This window comes from Trematomus bernacchii, unplaced genomic scaffold (assembly GCF_902827165.1).
Source record: "Trematomus bernacchii unplaced genomic scaffold, fTreBer1.1, whole genome shotgun sequence".
NCBI lineage: Eukaryota > Metazoa > Chordata > Actinopteri > Perciformes > Nototheniidae > Trematomus > Trematomus bernacchii.
Window position 1 is genome coordinate 8,406,543 of NW_022987821.1, and position 25,386 is coordinate 8,431,928.

Below are 25,386 nucleotides of genomic sequence, written 5' to 3' on the forward strand. Positions count from 1 at the left end.
CTGTCTCTCATCTACCTTTTGCTACCGTTTCCTCATTCCTTTCCTTCTCCAGAATCACAACAACTCTTACAGACTAACCTTTCCAGTAGTCTTTAAACTGGAACATGTTCATCCTGGCCGCACAAAAGTGAGCGTGCACAGGCGTCGTTCAGAGACGTGTGTCTGGCTGCTTTCTTAAATATTTGTTCTGATTTCAAATGCGATGTGTTCTGGTTTTTGATACAGCTGGATCCTGTCTCATGTCATGCTGGTTGGTTTGAAGTTTTGTGTCTTTATCACTCCTCGTCCTGCTGCTACTCTCCGTCATTGGCTGTGACACACACACACCCACCCACACACACACACCCACACACACACACATAGTTGAGACACTTGTGGTATGCAGATGACCTGAGGTGAACTTTCAGGAGTTGCAGAAACGCATCATGTTTGCCTCGAGGAGAATTTGGATCAAAGATGTTTTTTTAAGTGAATGCTTCGTGAGCAGATTTCACGAGAGGGTTCTGAAACCTACACAGCCCCTTTGTGCACTGAACAGAGATGAAATGTGTGCAGAAAGAAAACTGAGCATGTCTGGAGATGATCAAGAGACAGAGACTTGTGATGCTCAGGAGTCATCGAGGTGAGAAGAGTAGTTTCATCTAACAGGGTGAAGCTGAATAAATGAAAAGTTAAATCTCTCATTAGGATGCATGAATGCAAAATCCATCATGTCTCGTTTCTCTGCTTGTGTTTTGAAGTCTTTGCATTCTTTTGGTGGGAGCATTTAGCTCATAACACCTGGCTCTTAAACCTTCATTTGTGTCACAAAGACAAATGACTTTATGGACTGAAAACAACATCAAGGTGTGTTTGAAAGTGGTTGAAAGTGCGCACTGTTAGAGGTGAGAGGATGTTATTGTGTGGTGCTTTTTAGAAACCTTCACACCTGGTGCAGTGTGTGTTTTCCTGCCTGTCTGTGCACTCAGTGTGTGAAACAGTCAGACGGCGTTTCTTTATTTATGTGAAGGCTTTGTCTCTCTTTTTATCCGCCGCCGCTGAGTTCATCCTGATGATGTCAGGACAGGAAGTAGTGGCACATCTGTGTCAGTGTGTCTGAGGCTGAATATGAACCAAGTTGAAGTGCATTTCCTTTAAACCGGAGAATGGTTGCGGGGTTTTCATCGATATATATGACGAGGAGAGAGAGGGTTTAGTTGTCTGAAAACACAGAGGTTATCTAAATGTTTGCATCATTTAAAATACTATATTTCTTGTTTTTCTTTATTTTATAAATTCAGTACAAAGTATTTGTTATTCAGCAGAATAAGGAATCTAAACAGATCATTTTGGTAACCTATGTGCATTTTCCAGACTTATTTACATCTTTCATTAAGAGTGAAATAATCAATAGGACACACACACACACACACACACACACATACACACACACACACACACATACACATACACATACACATACACACACACTCACTCACTGAGGGAATAGACGGTGGCACTGATTGGCTTTCATGCTGTTGCTATGGGAGTTTAAGCTGCTTTCCTATTGGACAGGCTTCGGACCAGGGCCGACTGTCAGCATCCCTCCGTTGTCGTGGCAACAGACAGGAAGCAAGGAGGGGGGGGGGGGTCGGTGGAGGACCACAATGTTGTTCTTGTTGCTGCCGATTCGAAACAGCAGAAGAAGAAACTCCTCTGTTGTTTATTGCAAACATTTTTTCAAGAGGATGATCCTTCTGCAAACATCAAAAATGCATGTTTTTGATCTGCGGCACTAAACAGATTAATGCTTACGCACACGCACACACACACAAAAACACACACAGGGTCGCTCAGCAGAGACCTGCTAATCCTCTGCAGAAAGATGATTATTAATATGTCATGTCTGGATGGAAATCAGGATGAAAATGTAGTATCTGAATGTGTGTGTGCGTGTGTAGTCTGAGTTTGCTCTGAAAACATTGCTCTATTCATTATCCCCTTGCTACTGAGTGTGTCTATTATGGCTCTATTCAAATGCAAATGCTTCTGCCTCACACACACACTTAGTTGATGTTTAATTGACTGAGCGTGCACTAGTTTTCTCTCGTGCACTTTGTCCTCCCTGCTGCAAGAATCACAAATGCCATCAATATGCATGTGAGTGTTATTGTAGAACAGTATACAGTACCCCAATAAGTGGGTACATGCATGCATAGTGGAGAGTCAATTCACCGGGGATATTAGAATAGTCTTGATCATTCTTTGACGGTAACCATGGATATCAGACGGTTGTTTGAAGGGGCCGTACTGTGACATGTTTCCGTGCTTTAATGTTCAAATAGCTCTTTATTTGTCTGCCTTTTTCATGCATTGTCAAACTTCCCTGGCCAGCTTAAACCTCAGGACGTAACACAAATGATTTCTCATCCACCCCTTCATGGTATTACCTAGAGACCGGGGGAGGAAAGTGAGGACGTAATAGGTAAAGGAAATAGAGGAAAGTTGATGAAAGATGCTGGAGCTCATGCAGATGGGAGCAAAGTTCCCCAGACTGGTTGCATAAGCATCTGTGACCCAGAAACCCTCGGCAGTCGGACTGAACTCACCCCGAGATGGCGAGAACAGAAATAGCCAAAGGAGGGAGGAGGGAGGAGGGAGGAGGCGTGGGAAGGAGGTGACTGAGTTTGTTTAATTTAACTTTCTCTGCACTTCTCTAACCTAGCAGTTATACCGTATTTACATAAAAACATCCTGAGGCTATGTGTCTGTGTTTCAGCATCTCAGTCGTTTCTCTGAGGTTAAGAAAAGCAAGGCATTAATATTTGTGTTTAATTTGAAGTGTTGAGTCTTGTTATATGTGTGGATGTGATTCTGCACAGTAATACAAAGCACTATTACACTATGGTGCACCACAAACATGTAGGCCTATAAATAAGATCCTTTATTATCCTTAATTTGAGATGAAATAGTCCTGGGAGAGGACTCTGAATGATTGATGAAAATCCATTAGAGAAATGTTTGCTCTGTGCTCCGTTGGCCTGAAGTGGACTTTTCCTATTCCCCTCAAACGCCTCCTGATCAGAAGAGAGATTGCCCTCGTCCAATCTCCCGCTGTCCGCTGAGCTATTATTATTGTGTGTGTGTGTGTGTGTGTGTGTGTGTGTGTGTGTGTGTGTGTGTGTGTGTGTGTGTGTGTGTGTGTGTGTGTGTGTGTGTGTGTGTGTGGTGTGTGTGTGTGTGTGTGTGTGTGTGTGTGTGTGTGTGTGTGTGTGTGTGTGTGTGTGTGTGTGTGTGTGTGTGTGTGTGTGTGTGTGTGTGTGTGTGTGTGTGTGTGTGTGTGTGTGTGTGTGTGTGTGTGTGTGTGTGTGTGTGTGTGTGTGTGTGTGTGTGTGTGTGTGTGTGTGTGTGTGTGTGTGTGTGTGTGTGTGTGTGTGTGTGTGTGTGTGTGTGTGTGTGTGTGTGTGTGTGTGTGTGTGTGTGTGTGTGTGTGTGTGTGTGTGTTGATAGTCTAAATCAGGCAGCTTTAGACTATTCTCAGGAATTGTCGATGTAATACTCAGCTTTTTTCCCTTTCTCTTGTACGCCATGTAAAGGTTTCGGGTACCTACTTACTGTATATTGTGTATGTCTTTGCTTTATTGTAACTAAAAGAACATTTCAAAATAAAGTATTAAAAAATACTTTCATAAATAATCATGAATAACCAATTAAAAACATCTCTGTCTTTCTTCTTCTGTCCTCAGGTGAAAGCACTCGGCTGTGTGCTGCTCCCTAGCCTCCCCTGTCCCTCGCCTCCCACCTGATCTCCTCTCCTCCTCCTCTTCCTCCTCCTCCTCCTCCTCCTCTGGTTCATCATGACCTCCACCCTGGAGATGCTGCCCCCCGACCCGGAGCTCAGTCCGGAGCGACTGGACGGCTGTGAGGACTTTGGTGGACGCTACAAAGTTGTTCCCTCTGTGATCTGCTCCATGTGCTGCCTCTTCGGCATCATCTACTGCTTCTTTGGTGAGCTCTGCTCCAATAACATTCATCCATCAGCTGTCCCTGAAAGCAGCATCTGAGTTTAAATCATTCACTCTCTGACAAAGGAGTTAGTTTTTAGGTCTAACATGACTTTGCCACTAAAGGCATTTCAAATGTTTAAAAAGAGACTGCTTTGGGGGTTTCTTGTGAGTTTTGTGTCTCAACATATCCTTGTACAAAGAGCGTCTCAACCAAACTCATTTTGAGTCCAGGAAGGTTTCCTTTGCTCTTGTTTCATTCGTAAAGTCAACATTCAAAGCATCATTTAAACATCTGAACATAATTAGGTATGAGAGTGCTATACATTGGACATTTATATGCCGTAATAACTATGCAATATATACCTGGCTGCTATAACTTCAGAGCTGTTACAGGATGTGTATTTTGTAAATTGTGTCATTTCTTAAATGTTTGTATGCATGCTTCTTAGGTAACATTAAGCTGTAACAATGTAAATGTCTCCTCTGTGGGACTAATAAAGGGATTCTGATTCTGATGTTGGTATCCTCTGTGGTAAATAAAATGCTCCTCTCTTTTACTCCAGGGTACCGCTGCTTCAAGGCGGTGATGTTCCTGACCGGCCTGATGTTTGGCTCCGTGGTGATCTTCATGCTCTGCTACAAGGAGCGCGTCCTGGACACGCAGCTGAGCATGGAGGCGTCGGTGGGCATCGGGCTGGGCATCGGCACGCTGTGCGGCCTGGTCACCATGCTGGTGCGCAGCGTGGGGCTCTTCATGGTGGGGCTTCTGCTGGGTCTCCTGGTGGCCGTGGCTACACTGGTGGGCATGGAGGAGCTCTCCGACAGCCCCCCTCGCTCCGTTTGGGTGCCTCTGGGCGTCCTGTTGGGGCTCGGGATGCTCTTCGCCGTGCTCGCGCTCCAATGGCAGCGCCTCTTCACCACGTTCTCCACCGCCATGTTCGGGGCGGCCGTCATCACGGTGGCAGTGGACTACTTCGTGGAGCTCTTCGCCCTCGTGCTGTACATGTACGAGCGCCTGAAGGCAGCACCGGGGAAGCCTGTGTGCTGGGTGACGTGGGTGGTGCTGGGGGTGTGGCCCGCCCTCACCCTGCTGGGGGTCATGGTGCAGTGGAAGGTCACCGCCGAGGGGTACTCACACACCAAGGGTGAGGAGAACTGTTTATGTATACCTTTAAACAAGGCTGCAGACTGTTGTAGATGAAGGGAGGGTATTAGCATGCAGATCTCACCCTTTCTGCCAGGGTTTCATTGGAATAGACCTTTTTATTTGTATTTACTTGCACATCTGTTTTATTTGTCCTTTATATATGTTGCACTGTTGGAGGAGCCTGTGACCTACGCTTTTCATTGCCATATCTACACTGTAGCTAATGTGCTAATGACAATAAAGCCTTGAAACTTGAACTAATAAATGCACATCATGATGGAGAAGCTGCTCTATCTCCACCCTCAGCTATTACTTGAACTTTGGTGAAGCAAACCAAAGCATTACATGACATGTCACATACTCAATACTGTGGACAATCCCCACAGGAGCACTTTGGGGTGAAGTGTCTCAGGGACACAACGACATGCTGACTGCAGTGGGGTTTGAACCTGTGCTCCCCTGATCCGAACACCACGCACTAGTCCACTTCACCACACGCCTCCCACACATTACCCATGATCCTCTCCCTCTGTGCTCGCAGTGATCATCAGCCGGCAGCAGAGGAGGATGCAGGTGATGAGGATCCGGCAGAGGGACGACCGGTATCGAAACAAGAAGAAGAAGAAGACGCAGTCCTCCAGCAGCAACCATCAGGCCAAGCAGCTCCACCCTGAACCCGCATACCGCCGCAAACCCAACCCCATCCGTCGCTACGACACCGACGTCCTCTCCCCGGTAGGATCGCTACTGAATTTAATGTATTTGAACTATTTATGCAGAAGACAAAAAGAAACCTGAGTTGTGCATCAAATGAATTAAAGGTCTCACTTTTTGAGCAAAACACATCATAGACATGTATTTGTATATATTTGTATATATCTGAGACCCATAATGTATGTCTAAAAATAGTATAACAGGAGATCAGCCATATATTTTAAAGTACATGTTTGCATATTGCTCTAATAAACTAAAGGTGTTTCTCCGCCCTCTCAGAGCTACATCCAGAGTTTCCGGGAGCGGCAGGTGCAGGTGCAGCCGGTGGGTCGCCTGGCAGGGAGACCCCACACGGTGGTGGACATAGGGTACGACCGCGGCTCCACCACGCCCCTCACAGGAGCTCCAGGACCCCCACTACGGATCTGAGAGACCCCCCTCGATCACCTCAAAGAGACCTGAACACACCCCTCCACCAGGGAGATAAAAGACTCACGACCCCACCTGGGCGTCATCACGTCCCATCGGGGGCAAACCACCACTGGGTTTAATGCAAAGAGCTCAGCCACACCCCCTGAGGATGCAAACCCAAAATGCAAAACATGTTTAGCAGTTTTACTTTGATTAAATGTTGCATTATAACGCTCCCAGTGTGCATGGAGCAGAGGTTGACATCTTCCATTGGGTTTAATGCAAAGAGTTCAGCCTCACCCCTATGAGGAGAGAAGATAAACAGGGCTGGATTCACCCAAAATGCAACACATGTTTTACTCATTAAATGTTGCATTATAAAGCGCCAGTGTGCATGGTGCAGAGGTCGACATCTTTCACTGACATTGAAATGCACAAAAGCATGCACTAACACAAACACACCGCTACGATCTGAAGGGTGGAGGTGGAAGCATCAGCCGTGCCGCCCCTCGTTTGTTTTTAAACACCGTCTCAACTTAAACCAGATCAGGGATCAGTCTCACTGCTAACCTGCCTCAGGTCCAAATACATCTTAGGAAGAATCGAAATAAAACTTCGCCCTCTTTCACCGTGCTATTGTTGGTGCCGATTTCAACCCATGGTGCAGTTCCTCCGCCTGTAGGCATCTTAAAAGTCCAACGAAGATCATCTATAAAGGGAGGTGAGGGCTGTTCCATGCAAACCAGGATCTCCTTTCTGCTTTCTTCGCCGTCTTCCTCCCACATGAAATCGTCCTTGAAATGGGGGGAGACACCTCCGTCACCCTTTGGTGCTGGACGATCCACTTCTCCACAAACTGCTCTGTTCAAAAGGGTGCCTTGCCCCTCTGTGGACTGTACCATTCAGCGACAGCAGGGGGGATCTCCCATCGATGGCTTGGTTTTGAAAGAAATGTGAACACAGAAGGATGTGTGGGGGGGGGGTTAGTGTCGGAGCTACAACAAGCAGGGTAAACATGTAGAGTTGTTGTCTTCACAGATGCCTGGATAAACGAGCAGGATTTGCTTTTAGCTGAAGAGCAAGACAAGCCACATTTACACTGGCACCTCATCTCACTCACCGAGGGAATCACTGGTTATTTTACAACCTGCACTGCAAACAAGAGATTATTTACACTGCCATTATTAGATAACTTTAGCTCCAGTTGCACCTTGTTCCTGTTTTGTGCTGCAAAGCAATCACAATCCGAGCAGTTTTAAAACATGCAAAGGAAAGATGTGTGGAAAGATGTGTGGAAAGTGAAATCTCTGAATGACCAGGATACATATTTATTGATATTAAGAAGAAACTCGGGCTGAGATGCCAGTGTGAAGAAAGGAGAATAAAGTGGCCATACCAGCTTTTACTGGGACTCCTTCCATCATGGGGCTGATCCCTTTATTTGGGGCTGATCCCTTTATTTGGGACATTTCTGTCACCTGTGAAAATGTGAATACTTTAATGGTCTTGACCTCGTTAAAGGAAGAGCAAAGCTAATATGGGGTAGGGGGGGGGGTGTATGGTACGTTTTTAATTCATCCGTGGGAAGTGCATGACTAACACCCCCCCCAAACTGCGTCCCCTCACCCTTTTTAATGTGCATCGATGTGACATCTGTACATAAAACACAGCACTTACTAACTTTCTTATTTTTATCTTTCAATTTCCTTTCAGAAATCTTATTAAGATGTTTTTTCCCAGTGGGATGTATTTATTTGCTGATTTTATTTATTCTGTAAAGGAGAGTGCAATGTCATCACTGTGGGCCAGTAACTCCATGCTTTCATTGAACATGATGAATATTAAAGCATGTGTTCCTATGGGCCTGTAAACAAATCAGTGTGTGTGTCGTCTTTTTACTGAAGGACATGAACGCATTTGAACTTCATTCACTTTTATTAGCAAATAGTGTTTGAAAGTCACAAGGGATTATCTCCTAAACAAATCTCTTCCTGTTTCCTCCTCCTCACACCACCTCCTATCTCTTGCTTTCATCTCCTCCTCCTCCATCTCCCTTTTGTCCTTTCTACATCTCTTTATTGATAACAACAAACACACATACACTTCCTTAACACTCCTTATCGGACTTATGTGACTCTGACCTTGAGGATAAACGCTGCCGTGTGTGGAAGAAAAGTCAGAAATCAAATGTAAATATGCGTTTTCTGCACACTTAATCAGATGCATAAGTAGAACATGTGCACGGTTAATCCATTTTCTGTGACATTTAACCTAAATTGCAGAGCAGGAAGATTATTCAGCAACAGTATTTACTATTGCAGCATTTCAGATGCAGAAATGCTGTATATTTCATGTTGATTCACTGCAAAAAAATCTCCTTTTCAAGTAAAGTTGTATCTCGATTTGACTCTATTTCATGTCATGACCCACCTTATTCTTTCAGATACAATTCTTAAAAGAAAATAGGCTTTTAGGGTTTCATTTAAACACAGAAAAGACTATAGATGGAGTTTTTGTATATGTAAAATCCAGCCTAACACACCACAGATGAAAATAACCTTGATAACGTGAATGATTCTAGCACCTTACTTATTGCATTAACCACAATGTCATGAGTCTGTGAAGTCTTTTTTCTTTTTATTTGTGCATCTTGTTTGACTTCTTCATCCGTCTGACTCGGTGGAGGACAGGCGTGTTGTTGTTTCTTCTTCTCTTGTTTCTGCAGATGGTTACATGATGTCCTGCTGGTGCTGCGTCGACTCGCTGACGACCTGGAGGGCAGAAACAAAACAGTCAGAGATATCAAAACTCCTAAAGGGAGATAGAGGTGCTGAATGAAAGCACAGTTCTCTGTCTGAATAAAACGTCTGACAGCCGGGACATCATGGCTCCAGGAACACCTTACGTCCTGTGAGTATAACATGCACACATACTGCATATTCTTAACCTGTGATCAGACATATATATGCATTTATCTATCTTAACTAATCACAAATCTTGTCACCTTTTGTCTGTAATTTATACATTTTTAGCTACAGACTTTCTCATGTGGGTTAGAGTAGCTTGGTTGTCCTCAGGAATAAGACAACAAGATGTTTATTAATGTTGTGAAATCTCTACTTTTTGGACCCATTCCTCTTTGTTTGTGTGTGTTAGAGTTGTGACTTTATAGATATGAAAACAAGGTATTTAATCCTCTCATATTGCAAAGAATTTCAACTATGTATCAAAGATAACTCGGAGAAGAAATACCAAGACATAATTACTATAAAACCTGACGTGTCCTAACACGCCTGGGATGTATGTTTTTCCGAGGCGCTGCGGGTATAGCGTGAGACGATGTGAACCTGTCGCTGCATGTGTGTGTAGGTGTGTTTACTTCACAAAGTGCCGCCTGGTTGTCACCATGTCGTGCGAGCAGGTCATCACTTTGTTTACAACAGTTTGAAAGATGGAAACAAATGCTATTCTGCAGAAATGAGTGCTAAAAAAGACTATATATTGAACACTAACTGAGCTATGACCTCTTCATCAGGACAGGATGTGATTTCAGTGGCTGTGCATTAAACACTTTAGCTTTTAAGGGCAGAATGAAGTATACACCGACCCAGTTTAAGCACTGATCAATATCAAAGTAGGCCAATTCGGAGATTTGAAGCAGTCAATAAGTGAACATTGATGTACACTGAATCCTACAGCCGTTTGTAGTTCATGTTACAGTGATGGTCTCTATCTCCTGCAGTATTCATGCTCTAATGTGTTTTTATTTTACCTCTCCATCGCGGGTTTCGATGGTCTTGATGAGGACGGTTTTCTTTGAATGCAGCTCAGAGGAGCGCTGGTGCTCAGGGCTGGTCTCTGCAAACACACAGGAAGAGAATGAATTAAACTTATACTAAAGTGTTTAAAAATCCCCTCAAAATATAATAAAGTAGTTGTCTGAAAACCCAGCACACATAATCCACCACAGAACATGATATTTAGTATACAATGATTCCTCTTTTCTTCTTCTTCTTCTCTTTCATTCAACATTTAAATGGTGATGGCTCATTGTGTGAAAAGTGATCTGCATTGTACAGACTGTCCTCTTGTGGTGCGTTCAGGGGACAGCAGGTGTGTTCGTACCTCTGAAGCTCAGGGTGGAGTAACTCTGCACAGGCAAGGTGATCCTGCAAAGGCAGACGAAAAAATGTGTTTTAAAACTGGGATTCATTCAGTCATAGTTTTGATTTGATTTGATTTGATTTGATTTGAACGTGTAAAACGATAATACAAAAACTAATAATGAAATGAAACAAGAGAGTTATGATACTGTACAAACTTAAGCAGTATCAAATTGATAAAAACAAATATTATTGACTTACAAATGTAGTAATAACAAATTATCTACCTAACTACACATCCGAAAAGGGGTGGGAAGAAGTTTACACTTATTTAATCCCACCCCTTCTCCCAAAAACTAAATTATTAACATGTTTTTTTCTTGTATACATACAATATACATTTACAATTATAAATAGATTATATCATTATTAATGTTTAGTTTGTTGTCTGACATATTTTGAAAAGAGAATATCAAATCTATTCTCTCTTTTCCTCACACATCATTCTGCATTTATGACAGAAAAATGTCCTTTTAACCCTTTTGGCAGATGATGCATGCAGCACCCTATATGTAGTTTCATATTCAGTCTTTAGCTCCTGCCCTCCTACTTCACCTGCTCTCCTCTCCTTCCAGCAGCTTCCTGTAGGTGGCGATCTCCACGTCCAGCGCCATCTTCACGTTGAGCAGATCCTGGTATTCTCGGAGGTGTCTCGCCATCTCGTCCTTCATGTTGGAGATCTCCACCTCCAGCCGAGTGATGTTGTCCTGGAAGCCTCCTGCCTCGCGCCCGTGACGGTCCTCCATGTCCCGCATCTGCCTCATCAGGGACTCGTTCTGCATGTGCACGAGAACAAGTGTGTGAAACAGAGCGTGTGTGTGTCAAGTTATGAATTGTGTTGATTGGTTGACTGGTAAACTTGAAAATGGCCTGATTCACTCCAAAGGGACAACTCAATCTTGACTGCAGATGGAAATGAGCTATTAGCTCAAATCTGGCATAATTCATCGCTTCTCTTTTCTGAGATGAATGCATTTGTAGGCATGGTCCTTGTTGAAATGAATACATTGTGTGTGTGTGTGTGTGTGTGTGTGTGTGTGTGTGTGTGTGTGTGTGTGTGTGTGTGTGTGTGTGTGTGTGTGTGTGTGTGTGTGTGTGTGTGTGTGTGTGTGTGTGTGTGTGTGTGTGTGGTGTGTGTGTGTGTGTGTGTGTGTGTGTGTGTGTGTGTGTGTGTGTGTGTGTGTGTGTGTGTGTGTGTGTGTGTGTGTGTGACGTACGGTGCCTTTGAGCGAGTCGATCTCACAGGTGTAGGACTGGATCTGGTGTCTGAACTCCATGGTCTCCTGCCGGGCCGTCTTCAGCGCGTCGTTGTTTTTACTCACCGCCTGGTTCAAGTCGGTCACCTGGGGGGGCAAAGGTCACGACAGATGTTTTTAGAAAAAAGATAGGCCCCTCTCGGAGTCAATTTCCTGCAACTCTGTCACATGAGGAGGTCAGGTCAATTAACTCCAATGGGAGAATTGATTGTCAACACACATTATGACCAATTATCTTGTCCTGGAGTCACCTAAGTAAATATTGGACCCACTTCTCACAAGCTGGACAGTAAAATGGCCTTCCACTGCTATGAAGGTTAAAGGTCTCCTATTATGCTATTTTAGGCATATATTATGGGTCTCAGATATATACAAATATATAAAAAACATGTCTAGGATGTGTTTTGCTCAAAATACCAAACAGATCATGCATTTTAGACATCTGAGTGTCAGCGACGCTTGCTAGACCATATTACGTCCAAAACACGTCGCGCATTGTTTCCCACAGCAACGTTTCTGATAGGGCGAAGACGAGACGATGAGATTTTTTATAATAAAAACTATGACGAAATGTATATTTTGTTTTCGTTGACGAGACGAGACGGGACTAAGGTGTTAATGGTGGACTATCGGACATTCAAAATGCAGGATATTTCCCCCCAATTGTCCGTCTTGTCTGTCAAAATGCATCCCTGTCATTGGTTGAATTAGTTGGGATTCTGGGAATCTGCACACGTCACTCTATTACACAAGTAATAGAGAGTGAAATGTTGCTTTACGAATTTCAACACTACTGTCACCTTGATTCCAATTTCAGACCCTTGTATTTAACTGAATTAGTTTAAAGAGAGGAAACATTTTGACTGAAATGTAATGATTTTTCATCGACTAAAACTAGACTAAAGCTATGAAGGATAAAAAGGACTAAAATGTGACTAAAACTAATAACCATTTTCGTCTTAAAACTACATCTAAAATAGCTGCCAAAATTAACACTGTATACAAGCGCATTTAGCATGATAGGAGACCTTTAACACAAACCTTTTCTCCACAGTCCGTGTTACCAGTCTCTCACCTTTGACTTGTACCAGTCCTCGGCCTCGGAGATGTTCTTGGCGGCGATGCCCTCGTACTGAGCTCTGATGTCCCGCAGCGCCGCCGTCAGGTCCGGTTTGGACATGTCCATCTGGACCTGAACCTGAGTCTCCTGCATCTGTGTCTGGAGCTCTCTGATCTCCTGCAGGAGGAGGAAGAGGAGGATTAGGTCAGGTGAGTTTTTGTGGTGATAAACCTGCATTCTCTGTAATATCAGCACTGGTTGCAATTGTATAGAAGTCTATGAGAAATGTCCCTAATTCTCTCTTGATTTGTATTTCAGTAGACATTTTCCTGATGAGTTAATGGTCTCAATCTCTAGTTTCAAGTGTTCTTCAATACAGCATGCTCATTTAGTAAACTATGCTCCTATTTAAAGTTAAATAGACGACTAAAAAAAGGGTTTGCTTTAGGGCGGGACTTCAGTGTTGATTGGATATGTCAATCACAAGGTAGTTGTCCAGTTTGGAAGCTCTCCATTTCTGGTCTAGCATATCTCTTTCTACATGTACTCCTAACTGTCCTTAAATTAGTCAAACAAGTTCATAATCTTTGCCTCAAAGTGACCAAATAAGCCATAATATTTCTACTTTTGCACAAAGAGCCAGAAAAAGACCTCTTCATGGATCCTCTTCAGGAAGGCGATCTCCTCCTGGAGCGTCTCGATGCGTCTCTCCAGATCCAGACGAGCCAGAGTGGCAGCGTCCACATCCTGCAACCGGTCGGTAAGTCAGGATGAAAAGTTAGTAAAGCAGTCATGTTGATATCTTCTGCTGTAATACAGAATGAATGCACTCACCGCCCTGAAAGCAGCCAGGTTGTTCTCTGCCTCCTCTCTTTGGATCATCTCCTCCTGGAGTCTGGAGATCAGAAATCCGATTGGAAACGTACTTTAAATATACATAGACGACGGTGTCTAAAAAAACTTGAATTATCCTAAAGGTTACCCGACAAGTACTAACCCAGATTAAATCATCTGAACAGGTTTTATTCATTATTAAAATCCTTTAAAGGACGTTGCAGTGATTATTTACCGATGGATGACAGTAGACTCTCTGTGTCTGTATAAAACTGACACTCATTATGTAAACAACAGCGAGACAGAGGACAGATCATCAGAGCTCCTTCAGATATGTGCAGCGCTTTCCTCTCCTTTTATAGAAGAGGGCAGTGTAAACACCGTGTGTGTGTGTGTGTGTGTGTGTGTGTGTGTGTGTGTGTGTGTGTGTGTGTGTGTGTGTGTGTGTGTGTGTGTGTGTGTGTGTGTGTGTGTGTGTGTGTGTGTGTGTGTGTGTGTGTGTGTGTGTGTGTGTGTGTGTGTGTGTGTGTGTGTGTGTGTGTGTGTGTGTGTGTGTGTGTGTGTGTGTGTGTGTGTCATCCATCATTTGTATGCATAAGCAAACTAGAGAATATTCCAGATTAGATACAGACTCAGCAGCAGACTTTAAACATAACAATATATTTGTTCAGTTATTAAAGTATGTATCATTATAATATGTGTTGTGAAGTAAGCTACCTCTAAGGTTAATATTATATTTGTTTTAGTTGCTGCAACACTTTTTTACTTCTACTTTAGTAAAAAAATGCAGGACACACACACACTCACACACACACACACACACACACACACACACACACACACACACACACACACACACACACACACACACACAAGCTCAAATCTGACACATACACATACACACACACACACGCACACATACACACACACACGCACACATACACACACACACGCACGCACATGCACACACAAACACACACACAGCTAAAATCTGACACGTGCACACACAAACACACACACCGCTCAAATCTGACACATACACACACACAGCTACAATCTGACACACACACACACACACACACACACACACACACACACACACACACACACAAGCTAAAATCTGACACATGCACACACACCGCTCAAATCTGACACATACACACACACAGCTACAATCTGACACACACACACACACACACACACACACACACACACACACACACACACACCGCTCAAATCTGACACATATACACACACAGCTACAATCTGACACACACACACACACACACACACACACACACACACACATACACACACACACGCACGCACGCACATGCACACACAAACACACACACAGCTAAAATCTGACACGTGCACACACAAACACACACACCGCTCAAATCTGACACATACACACACACAGCTACAATCTGACACACACACACACACACACACACACACACACACACACACACACACACACACACACACACAGCTCAAATCGAACAACTGCACACACACTCACACACTTTTCTTAAAGAGACACACACGCCCACCTGAGCTTCAGCTTGTCAACGTCGTCCCCCAGGTTGTCTCGCTCTATCTCCACCCGAGCCCTCTGATTGGTCAGGATCTCCACCTGCCTCCTCAGTTCGCTCATCTCCTCCTCGTAAAGGTCGGCGATGCGTGTCGGCTCGCGGCCTCGAACGCGCTCCACCTCCACCGCCAGAGCCTGGTTCTGCTGCTCCAGGAAGCGAACCTTCTCGATGTAGCTGGCGAAGCGGTCGTTCAGGTGCTGCAGCTCCACCTTTGGATTGGATTGGATTGGATTTACTTCTATTTACTTGCACTATTGTGTCTGTTTTATTGTGTTGCACTGTTGGAGGAGCCTGTGACCTAAGATTTCCATTGACATATCTACACTGTAGCTATGTACAAATGACAATAAAAGCCTTGAATCTTGTGATTTAACAACCTTCTCGTTGGTTCTTGTCGTCATGAACTCCTGGTTGATGGCGTCGGCCAGGCTGAAGTCCAGCGTCTCGCCCATTCCTGCGTAGCATCGTCCGGCGGAGGCTCGGGAGGAAGAGGTGGCTTGAGGTTTCCCGTAGAGACCGGAGGAGACACGGTACGCCGGGGCGGAGCTGCTCCGAGTCACCTCGTACACCCTGAGAGATGGTACAAGTACACACATCCTTTACTCAAGAAGTACAGATAGGCCTACTCAAGTACTGACTAAACTTCTTTACTCAAGTAAAAGTAAAGAACTTTGAAATGTACTTCAGTAAAAAGTACCCATAACTAGCAGCTGTTTTAAAGAGTACTTGACCTCCCTTTATATTAATAGAACAATAATTGTCAGAAAAACAGAGTATTTGTACTCCACTAGTTCCCACCTGGAGGAGACATTGCCCCCTGTGGAGCCGTGGCCCAGCAGCGAGCGGTTGAGCGATGGCGAGGCGTAGGCTCCGTGTCCGAAGTGGCGTCGGTAAGAGGAAGCGTTTTGGGCGGAGGAGCTGAAGGAGGTCATGTTGGAAGATGGGCTGCAGCAGAAGGAGCACTGAGGGAGATCCAGATGCTCCAAGAGTATTTGTAGTTACCCCCTCCCTCCTCCCTGAGAACTGCCCTCCCTTTATTTCTCTCTCCTTTTCTCCTTTCCTTCCACCTTCCTTTTCTCCTTTCCTATCTCCTTCATCTACTCCCTCTGTCTTTCTCTCCTCCTCCACTTATTCCTCTCTCCTCCTCTTTTACCCTTGAATTCATAATTCATGTCCCTTTCTCTCACTGCCACTTGTCTGTGGTTTTCGTTGGTATCAAATCCCTCTGAACATCCTTTTAGCTAGCTGTGACGCTGAGAGTAAGGAAAGAAAGAATGACCTCAGTCTCATAGATGAAAGTGATGTGTAGGTTTATGTGCATGTAAATGGTCTGCAAAGGCTAAAATCCCTGTGGTCCCTCCAGAGTGACATCACTATGTAACACTCTTGCTCCTATTAGTGCTCCAACACATTGTACGTGATCGGCTAAGGGGGCGGGACATATCTAAGCGGTTGACCAATCACAACTGAGCCGACCAGCTAAACAAGAGCTTTTTGAACATTAAAGCATGGAGACATCAATTGGGAAAAAGTGTGCAATTCTTTTAACCAATATATACATTTTAGCGTCTTGTCATTGTCGCGTTTTCTTTTTGCAGGGATCCTCTGCATTGGTACGTGTCATTGAAATGAATGAGACGTAGTTTTTTGAAGATGATGTCATTGACCTATCAAGTCATTTAGTTTAGAGGACCTGCGTCTGTGATCTCACGACATCACGATGTGGAGTCGGTGAAGAGTCGGCGTCCGTCCTCACATGGAGAGGCTGAGCAGATCTTTAATGCTTTCTCTAACCTGCCTTAAAAAGGAAAAGTATCCCATCCTGAGAGACCGAACACTGTGTCCCTGCAGGCGTTCCCAGAGCGGGAGGAAGCACACATTCCCAAACAATAGGTGCCATTATTATAATGACAACCATTAGTGTGACAGTGGAGTGGATTTAAATGGAGCTTCCTATCTGCAACGCTTAAAGGGGAAAAGGAACCATATACTAATCATTTTAACAATGATCTTTTATCTGGACTTAACGCGCTTTCTCTCTTATCACTGCTCTGAAACTTGGATTTCCCTGTGAGGATAAATAATAGTTTATCTTATTTGATCTCTAAAACAAATGTTATGAGACAATCTGTGGGTTGGATCTTTATACAACCAAAAGTATCTTGGAAAACAAACACAGACAAAGTGGTATTACTTACATTTGAAGGGCTAACAGTGTCACATATTTCCTCAATGTTTCATTAGTTTAAAACCCAATTCTTCCTGTCATCATCTCATGAATGCATTTATTTTATTATCTAATAATAGTGTGTGTGTGTGTGTGTGTGTGTGTGTGTGTGTGTGTGTGTGTGTGTGTGTGTGTGTGTGTGTGTGTGTGTGTGTGTGTGTGTGTGTGTGTGTGGTGTGTGTGTGTGTGTGTGTGTGTGTGTGTGTGTGTGTGTGTTGTGTGTGTGTGTGTGTGTGTGTGTGTGTGTGTGTGTGTGTGTGTGAGATGTGTGTGCGTGTGTGAGAGAATGTGTGTGTGTGTGTGTGTGTTCATCCCCCTGTGCTTCCTCAAGACGCCTCTCGCAGACAGCTGATATAAACATCTCTTCATCGTTTTCAGGCGCTCCTCTTCCCCTCCCCTCCCTCGACGTTCAGGACTATATAAGGCTGGTTCCTGCGGTCATACTGTGATGGATTTAAATATAAACTGACATGAGTCAAAGAGAGAGAGAAGGTTAAAAAATAAAAGGTTAAACAAAACTTAAAGATTTCTCACAAGGTTAGGTTTTTTTTTATTGTAAAATATATATTTTATAAATAAATAATAATTTTAAGAGACAATATATGACTAAAATAACTTTAAAAATAAAAAGAAGGATAATATAAAGTATTAAAACAAATATATATAGTAGGCAATTATGACGGTGGGCTTGCAATTAATCATATGCATATACCATTTATATACATACACATCTGTACACACACAAGGAAAAAAATGGGTCAGGTTTAAGCAGTGCTAAGCTTTCAGTCTCTGCATCTCTTTAGCATAGCCTACCTACCTACCTATATATTAACTATTAATATGTGAAAAATAAATATTCTGAATATGTGGGTAAATAATATAGTGGTTGTAATTACACCTCCTGGCCGCTGGATGTCGCTGTGGCGCTGTGACTGGATAACAGTGACAGCTTCTCTCTCTGCTGCTGTCTTGCTAATCTGTGTCTGCTTCTCGTTACTGCCAAAGTTCACAGTTTGAAGGTGCAATTAATGCAGGTAAGTGTCATAAACAGGTATATTGTGTCTCAGTGGCGTGCGGAGGTGTTTGGATCCTCACTGAGAGCTGCTTTGATTTTGAACAGAGAAGCTCGCAGAAGAAGAAGAGACACAAATCCCGTGCAGGTTAGCTAGCTACGGTTAGCCAAACACAGGTGCGCCCTTTATCGGACAAGCATAAGCTATTGCACTTTAATGTGAATATTAACATAAAGTCAAGCGTGTTATTTTACTACTTTTATATTGGTTGTTATTATCGTGTTTTTACATGTTCTTCGCCGATCGGAAAGTAGAGAAAAAGAGGCTGAAATCTCGCGATAAGTGTCCGAAGTTGTAACTTGTAGCTGCTAGCTTTGCTGTATCACTTCCCTCTGACGAACTTGTGACTTATTATTTTTACTCCTTCTTTCCTCAGTCCTTCATCATGAAAAGCTCCAAAGAGGCCGTGCAGTCTGCAGCCAAAGAGTTCCTGCAGTTTGTCAACAAAGGAGTCTCTCCATATCATGGTAAAGTATTTTAGTTTTCCACATTTTAAAACTAACTGTGGTAGAATAAGTGTTTGGACCCTTGGTAAACATACTAGAACAGCACTGGGACAATACTCTACTACAAGAACCAGTCATGCACCTTATGTAGGTAACATGTACTTAATGTGCAGTGTTTACTACTATATATCATGTTATGGTCCATGTTACTGCTCAAAGCTTTAATCCTGCACAGTTAAAAGTTGTGCTTACATTATAGTTTATACAATTCAAGTGTCAGCATTAAGTCGAGTCAGTGTTCTTGTTAACATACGACTTTGAGCTTATGAGACTTTGAGATAAGATGTGCAGATGGACAAAATATATTTCACAATGTCTCCTACCTTTGCACTTTAACCTCTGGTGTCTCACAGTGTGTGTCTTCAATGTGCATGTAAGTTAGCAATGATAAGTACCCTGTGTTTATGTTAGTTAGTATGTTTTCCTATAATGCAGAAACATTTGCAGGAGATGTTCCTCACATTGTCTTACTCTCAGTCCTTCAGTTTGAGCTTTTACCCTTTTATAAACTGACATTTAGATGTGAGAGACTATGATAGTATTAAGATAAGATAAGAAGTACTTTATTGATCCCAATTTGGGAAATGTTTGTGTTGCAGCAGCATAAAAACACATGGAATTGTACATTAAAAATGACAAGAAATAAACAATCCAAAATGTAAACATCTCAGTAGAAATAAAATAGCAGACTAGCAAGAGTCTGCCATAGTCTTACAGCTTGTGTTGTCAAATTGTATCACAAGTTTTGACCACTTAGTTCCAGACTGGAGGAAGTAGATGCAGCTTAAATGAAAGATCCCTGACGTATACAAAAACCCAACAAATATATCTGTGTCAGCACTTCTAAGTATTTCTGTCTCTGTAGTCGTGGAGGAGTGCAAACGACGTCTGCTTCAGGCCGGCTTCATCGAGCTGAAGGAGGCAGAGCAGTGGGACATCAAGCCCTCCAGCAAGGTACCTCACAGACCATAATAAACACGTTAGCTGGTTGTTGCATTGAATTTCACTTTTAAGGTCCCCTATTATACTGTTTCTCATCCACATATCACAGGTCTCAGATATATCCAGAGCCTGTCTCTGATTGGCTGAAACACCAAACAGATCATTGCAGCATCCCATAATCCCCTCTGTTTCAGCCCTGTTTCCAAAGTGCTGATTCTCTGTCTGTTACTTTAGATGAAAATAAGGAGCCCCTCCCCACGCCCCTCTGAGAGATATTTGGTTAAAAATAACTCAATGGTGCTCTAGGAGGTGTGTACCACCAGACTGATATAGCTTTATAGTAGTTGCTTTTAGTCATTAAACCCACTTTATTTATGATTGCTTTCATGCATCATTATGTAAATATGTTGTGAAAGCACCAATAGCCTTCAATATCTCATCAATATCGACGTATTTGGTTAATAAATAGCATGTATTGTGTGTACAAATATGATTTCTACATGTTGGATACTGAATGATTTGCTCCTCTGCCGTCTTCAGTACTTTGTGACCAGGAACTACTCGAGCCTCATCGCCTTCGCTGTGGGCGGACACTTCCTGCCCGGAAACGGCTTCTCGATGATCGGAGCGCACACTGACAGCCCCTGCCTCAGAGTGAGAGCCCGCCCACATCCACCTGTCAATCACAACCTTATCAAATTAACTTTTATTACTGTACATCCACAGTCTGAATATAGTCAAATATCCAATATATTTGCCATCATCAATTTGATTATTAAAAATAATGTATAAAATGCCTCTTAAATTAGGCTCATGCAGACGTTAGAAAAAGAAAAGCGTTAAAATTGTGTTTAAAATTCTCTTAAAATAGCAAAAAACACATCTTAAAAGGTGTCAAATCAGATATGCAATTACTGGAGACGCGTGGACTAATAATAAAGTATTTCATTTGTGTTCCAGGTGAAGCCGAGGTCTAAGCGGACGAAGCAGGGCTGCCTGCAGGTCGGGGTGGAGTGCTATGGCGGAGGCATCTGGAACACCTGGTTCGACCGCGACCTGACCCTCGCCGGACGCGTCATCATCAAGGTACTTATTCGATTATTTATCACATCTTTAATTTAGTCTTGTTTACCAGAAACATTGCCATACACTTTGTGCAGGTTTAAGGACTGGAGCTGAAGGTGTGTGTGCGTGTGTGTGTGTGTGTGTGTTCCTCCCACAGAAAGAAGGGCGTCTGGTGCAGCGTTTGTTCCACGTGTCTCGGCCTCTGCTCAGAATCCCTCACCTGGCCATCCACCTGCAGAGAGACGTCAACGACTCCTTCGGCCCCAACAAGGAGAACCACCTGTCAGTGAAGAACACTGAACTTTAACAGACTTGCATACATGTGGAGCGGACGGACACATATTATAGGTTTCATTCATCACATGTTTTTTTCTTCAGGGTGCCCATCATCGCCACGGTGGTTCAGGAGGAGCTGGAGACGGGCTGTGCTTCCTCTGGTGACGCTGCCTGTGCTACTAACACGGTAAAACACACATGTGCTACTTGCAAAAGCTAGACATTTCTTTGAAGGATAATGAGCTGCATGAGAAAGCAGATTTGTGTTGCATGATATCTGGTGACAGGTGTTTTCCCTCCCCAGGCGGAGAAGCACCACCCGGCGCTGGTGAAGCTTCTGTGCTCGGAGCTCGACGTGGAGCCTGAAGCTCTGCTGGACTTTGAGCTCTGTCTCGCCGACACGCAGCCCGCGGTGAGTCTGCAGATAAACCCACTTCCTGTCTCCTGTCCTTATCTGATATCACCTCTAAAGCAGCAGGGATACTCCGAACTACTCTGGACCGTTCTGCAGAGTATCACCACTGCAAAGCTTTCTATTTTACATCATATATATACTGCATGTTTCACATCATGAAAGTTCTTTTTTTTCAATATTTGCATTTAACTTTCCATTTGTATTTCTCTTACTACACTTTTGTATGAACCAAAACCCCACATATAATTCCTTGTATGTGTAAACCTACTACAGAAGTTGAAGTAGGAACATGCAATGAAAAAGATCAAATAAGGATATTTAGATAAACCTAAGAAGTTAAAATAAAAGAGGGTCTTTTCCTCTCTGCAGGCGTTGGGAGGAATCTACGAGGAGTTCATTTATTCTGCTCGTCTGGACAACCTGCACAGCTGCTACTGCGCCCTGCAGGTCAGAACATATATTTATTTATTCCGTTTTTCTGTAGTTCGAACCCTTCATTCAAATGTGTGGACGTGTTCTCTGAACAGGCATCGGGTAACTCCTGAAAGTTAACACAGCTTTTATCGTAACTCCAGTAAATGTTTTTGTGATATCCAGTCCTCTGCTTTTCTTTCTCTGTGCCGGTCAGGCTCTGTTGGAGTCCTGCTCTGGAGACTCTCTCTCCAAAGACACCAACGTCCGCATGATCATGCTGTACGACAACGAGGAGGTGAGCGTAAACAAGCAGCTGTGAAATGCTTTGTTTCCTTGTACCCTGGGGAATAATGATACACACGTTCCACTGTTTACCTAAACAGTCCAGAATGAATGTGTTTACGTGACAGTTTGTTGTTGTTTACTCCAGGTGGGCTCAGAGAGTGCTCAGGGGGCTCAGTCCAACCTGACGGAGCTCATCCTGAGCCGCGTTTCCTCCTCCGCCTCCAACCTCACGGCCTTCCAGCAGGCGGCGCCGCTCTCCTTCATGATCAGCGCCGACATGGCCCACGCCGTGCACCCGAACTACCAGTGAGTGTCCACACAAACACAATATCTAGACAAACACACAATATCTAGACAAACACACAATATCTAGACAAACACACACTATATATCTGCACAAACACACACCATATATCTGCACAAACACACCTTATATCTGCATATCTTAAATGTATCTCACTTTTTCATTCTCTCCTCAGGGAGAAGCATGAGGAGAACCATCGCCCAGCTTTCCACAAGGTGATGAGATCTTAAATTCTAAATGAGTATTGTTCTGTATTTTTGTCAGTTTTTTTATATAACGATAAATCCAACATGAATGCATGATTACATGTTGAAAGAAATCCTCGCCTGCAGCCATGCTTGTTTTTACATCCTGTTGATTATAAATGTATAAATAATCATCATAATAATTGTGACTTATATTCTTATAATGTTCCTTTCAGGGCCCAGTGCTGAAGTTCAACGGCAACCAGCGCTACGCCACCACGGCCGTCACCGCCGCCGTCATCAGGGAGATCGCTGGACAGGTCGACGTGCCCCTGCAGGTACTGTGTGTGTGTGTGTCAGAGAGTGTGTGTGTGTGTGTGTGTCAGAGTGTGTGTGTGTGTCAGAGAGTGTGTGTGTGTGTGTGTGTGTGTGTCAGAGTGTGTGTGTGTGTGTGTCAGAGAGTGTGTGTGTGTGTCAGAGTGTGTGTGTGTCAGAGTGTGTGTGTGTGATTAGAAATGACCTGTCTGCAGCCAGAGCATCTTTGTCTTGAGTCTCTCTGAAGTGAACATAGATCTCGAAGCAAATAAATAAACGTGTGAAATAAAAATAGTTTTTGTTTTTTCAAGGCGCCCTATGCTCACTTTCATGTTCATATTTGTATTTATTATCTCTCCTGGGACATGTCTCCATGCTTTAATGTTCAAAAAGTTCTTTATCTTTCACATACCGCCTGTGCTGCAGCACCTCTTTTCACCCTCTGTCTGAAACCAGAGCCCAGTCTGCTCTGATCGGTTAGCTGGCTGGCTCTGTTGTGATTGGTCAACCGCTTAGAGATGTCCCGCCCCTTAGCCTATCACGTACAATGTGTTGGAGCTGCAGGCCAATAGGAGACACAGAGATATTCCATTCTAATTGTTTTCAGGATGTGATGGTGCGTAACGACAGCCCCTGTGGGTCGACCATCGGTCCGATCCTCGCTGCCCGCCTCGGGGTCCCCGTGGTGGACATCGGGGCCCCGCAGCTCTCCATGCACTCCATCAGAGAGATGTGCTGCACCTCCAGCGTCCTGCAGAGCACCACCCTCTTCAAGGTGAGAGAAAACACAAACAGAGGCACCCTGACGTCTATTTATATATGTATAACTCCAGAGGTGGGAAGTAGCGGATTACAAATACTTCTGAGTTTGTTATGACATGATTTTAAAAAGGTTTTTGATGTGAAGTTAAAAGGTAGTTAGTTGTTGTTGTTGTTGTTTTAAGGGGCCCTATGTTCCTTTCCAGGTTCATTTCAGTGTGTAGTGTCCAGGGTTGGGAGGGTTACTTTGTAAATGTACTTAGTGCCTGAATACTGAATACATGATGGCTCTGAAAGTAATCTGAATACAGTTTCAATAATAAAGCTATTTCAGCTTCTTCAATGCGAGGACTTGTGATTATAAATTGAATATCTTTTAGTTTTGGAGAAAACAAGACGCCAACGTGTGCTCTGGAAACTCGTGATGTGCATTCCTCTTGGTATTTGTTTCTGAAGTGATATAGACTATTGAAAGATATATTGCCATATATCAGCAAGCGAGGGCCTGCATGGTCTCTTCCTCTTGCATGTTCCTCACACATTAACCAAGGGAAACACTGGATGCAGGCTTCTCAAAAAGTCCTGGAAAAAGCTTATTATGCCGTCATGTTTTCCAGGTAAGGAATATGATTTGAAGGAAACAAACGGCAGCTGAAACATGGACCTTATGTGTTCAGACGATCGAGAAAACCTCATGTTTTATATCTTCTCCTTCCCGGCACACACACGTCAGATTCCTTTTGTTTTCCAGCTTTGATTTAATGTAATTTCTTTCCTTTCTCCCGCTGCAGAAAGATATCTTTATGATCTTCTTTTGATCTCACCCTCTTCCTCCTGCAGGGCTTCTTCGAGTTGTTCCCCACCGTGAGGAAGTCTCTGGTTCTCGACTAAAGCTGTGGCGAAACACTCGCTGACGGACTCAAAGGATGTCGTTTTCCACATGTGATGCAAGGAGATGACGCACAGAATCTCGACGTGTTGGAAATGACTAATCCTTTCTTTAGAAAATGGTTTCTCCGAATAATAAAATATTGAAAGGTTTCCCTGTTTTCTCTCCTTTTTGTTTGGGTTTATTAAAACATGTTAGTTAATGTGGAAGGTCTCATCCTGCATGAGAAACTAAAACAAGTCTAAATAATCTGTCAGAGGTGTTGATTAAACCCTTTTAGTAAATACTCTTTTGAAACTATGAAGGGAAACTAGATTCATACTAATATAAAGCTTACATACAATTAATTAGGTGATCAAATTATCGATACGATGCAATTTTGTAACTGAAATACAACATAAGTCAATAAAATATCTATAAATACAATTTTACAGTTTTAAGTTGAAGCACAAAGGGAATGCATTTAGATATACAGTATTTACACATGCAAAATATACAAGAACAAGACATACAATAATCATTGATTTAGACAAAATGCTCCATCAGTGGAAAATGAAACTTC

General features: G+C 43.3%; 3 protein-coding genes across 10 annotated transcripts in view; 2 read left to right on the top strand and 1 right to left on the bottom strand.

Annotated features, from left to right (window-relative positions):
• Positions 1-8,133, top strand: part of tmem198b (transmembrane protein 198b) — a 14,742-nt gene extending 6,609 nt beyond the window's left edge. For 5 of the 6 annotated variants that reach the window (XM_034151572.1, XM_034151570.1, XM_034151571.1 and 2 more), the window contains 4 exons: positions 3,726-3,987; positions 4,550-5,131; positions 5,675-5,868; positions 6,127-8,133. In XM_034151572.1, the coding sequence (XP_034007463.1) occupies positions 3,837-3,987; positions 4,550-5,131; positions 5,675-5,868; positions 6,127-6,276 (1,077 nt within the window). In that variant the 5' untranslated portion in view covers positions 3,726-3,836 and the 3' untranslated portion in view covers positions 6,277-8,133. Of the gene's footprint in view, positions 1-603; positions 623-3,725; positions 3,988-4,549; positions 5,132-5,674; positions 5,869-6,126 lie in introns of those variants that run through there. The other variant, XM_034151573.1, reaches the window with a different exon arrangement.
• An 83-nt stretch (positions 8,134-8,216) lies between these two features.
• desmb (desmin b) lies at positions 8,217-16,101 on the bottom strand. The gene is made up of 11 exons (XM_034151568.1): positions 15,968-16,101; positions 15,547-15,739; positions 15,128-15,378; positions 13,572-13,632; positions 13,389-13,484; positions 12,753-12,914; positions 11,639-11,764; positions 10,977-11,197; positions 10,384-10,427; positions 10,031-10,116; positions 8,217-9,029 (listed from the first exon to the last, which is right to left on the bottom strand). The coding sequence occupies exons 1-11, from the start codon at positions 16,099-16,101 to the stop codon at positions 8,988-8,990; spliced, it is 1,416 nt and encodes a 471-aa protein (XP_034007459.1). The 3' UTR covers positions 8,217-8,987.
• A 2,215-nt stretch (positions 16,102-18,316) lies between these two features.
• On the top strand, positions 18,317-24,976 carry dnpep (aspartyl aminopeptidase). 3 transcript variants are annotated; one of them, XM_034151565.1, is made up of 15 exons: positions 18,317-18,430; positions 18,846-18,936; positions 19,841-19,929; positions 20,458-20,571; positions 20,878-21,003; positions 21,140-21,264; positions 21,361-21,445; positions 21,563-21,670; positions 22,043-22,120; positions 22,302-22,382; positions 22,518-22,678; positions 22,852-22,891; positions 23,098-23,199; positions 23,784-23,951; positions 24,776-24,976. In XM_034151565.1, the coding sequence occupies exons 1-15, from the start codon at positions 18,425-18,427 to the stop codon at positions 24,824-24,826; spliced, it is 1,425 nt and encodes a 474-aa protein (XP_034007456.1). In that variant the 5' UTR covers positions 18,317-18,424; the 3' UTR covers positions 24,827-24,976. The 3 variants fall into 3 exon arrangements, with proteins under 3 accessions (XP_034007456.1, XP_034007457.1, XP_034007458.1); XM_034151566.1 differs by lacking the exon at positions 18,317-18,430 and adding an exon at positions 18,453-18,585; XM_034151567.1 differs by lacking the exon at positions 18,317-18,430 and adding an exon at positions 18,460-18,556.
• The last annotated feature ends 410 nt before the right edge of the window (positions 24,977-25,386 follow it).

What these genes read in the sequence shown, in the direction of transcription:
- desmb (XM_034151568.1), bottom strand. Translation starts at nt 16,101, where the DNA reads ATGACCTCCTTCAGCTCCTCCGCCCAAAACGCTTCCTCTTACCGACGC. An exon ending in GTTGACAAGCTGAAGCTCAG is followed by an intron (nt 13,633 to 15,127) that starts GTGGGCGTGTGT and finishes TCTGATCTCCAG; the next exon opens with ACTCCAGGAGGAGATGATCC. An exon ending in ACCTGGCTGCTTTCAGGGCG is followed by an intron (nt 13,485 to 13,571) that starts GTGAGTGCATTC and finishes GACCGGTTGCAG; the next exon opens with GATGTGGACGCTGCCACTCT.
- dnpep (XM_034151565.1), top strand. An exon ending in TGCTGTACGACAACGAGGAG is followed by an intron (nt 22,383 to 22,517) that starts GTGAGCGTAAAC and finishes TGTTTACTCCAG; the next exon opens with GTGGGCTCAGAGAGTGCTCA. An exon ending in AGAGCACCACCCTCTTCAAG is followed by an intron (nt 23,952 to 24,775) that starts GTGAGAGAAAAC and finishes TTCCTCCTGCAG; the next exon opens with GGCTTCTTCGAGTTGTTCCC.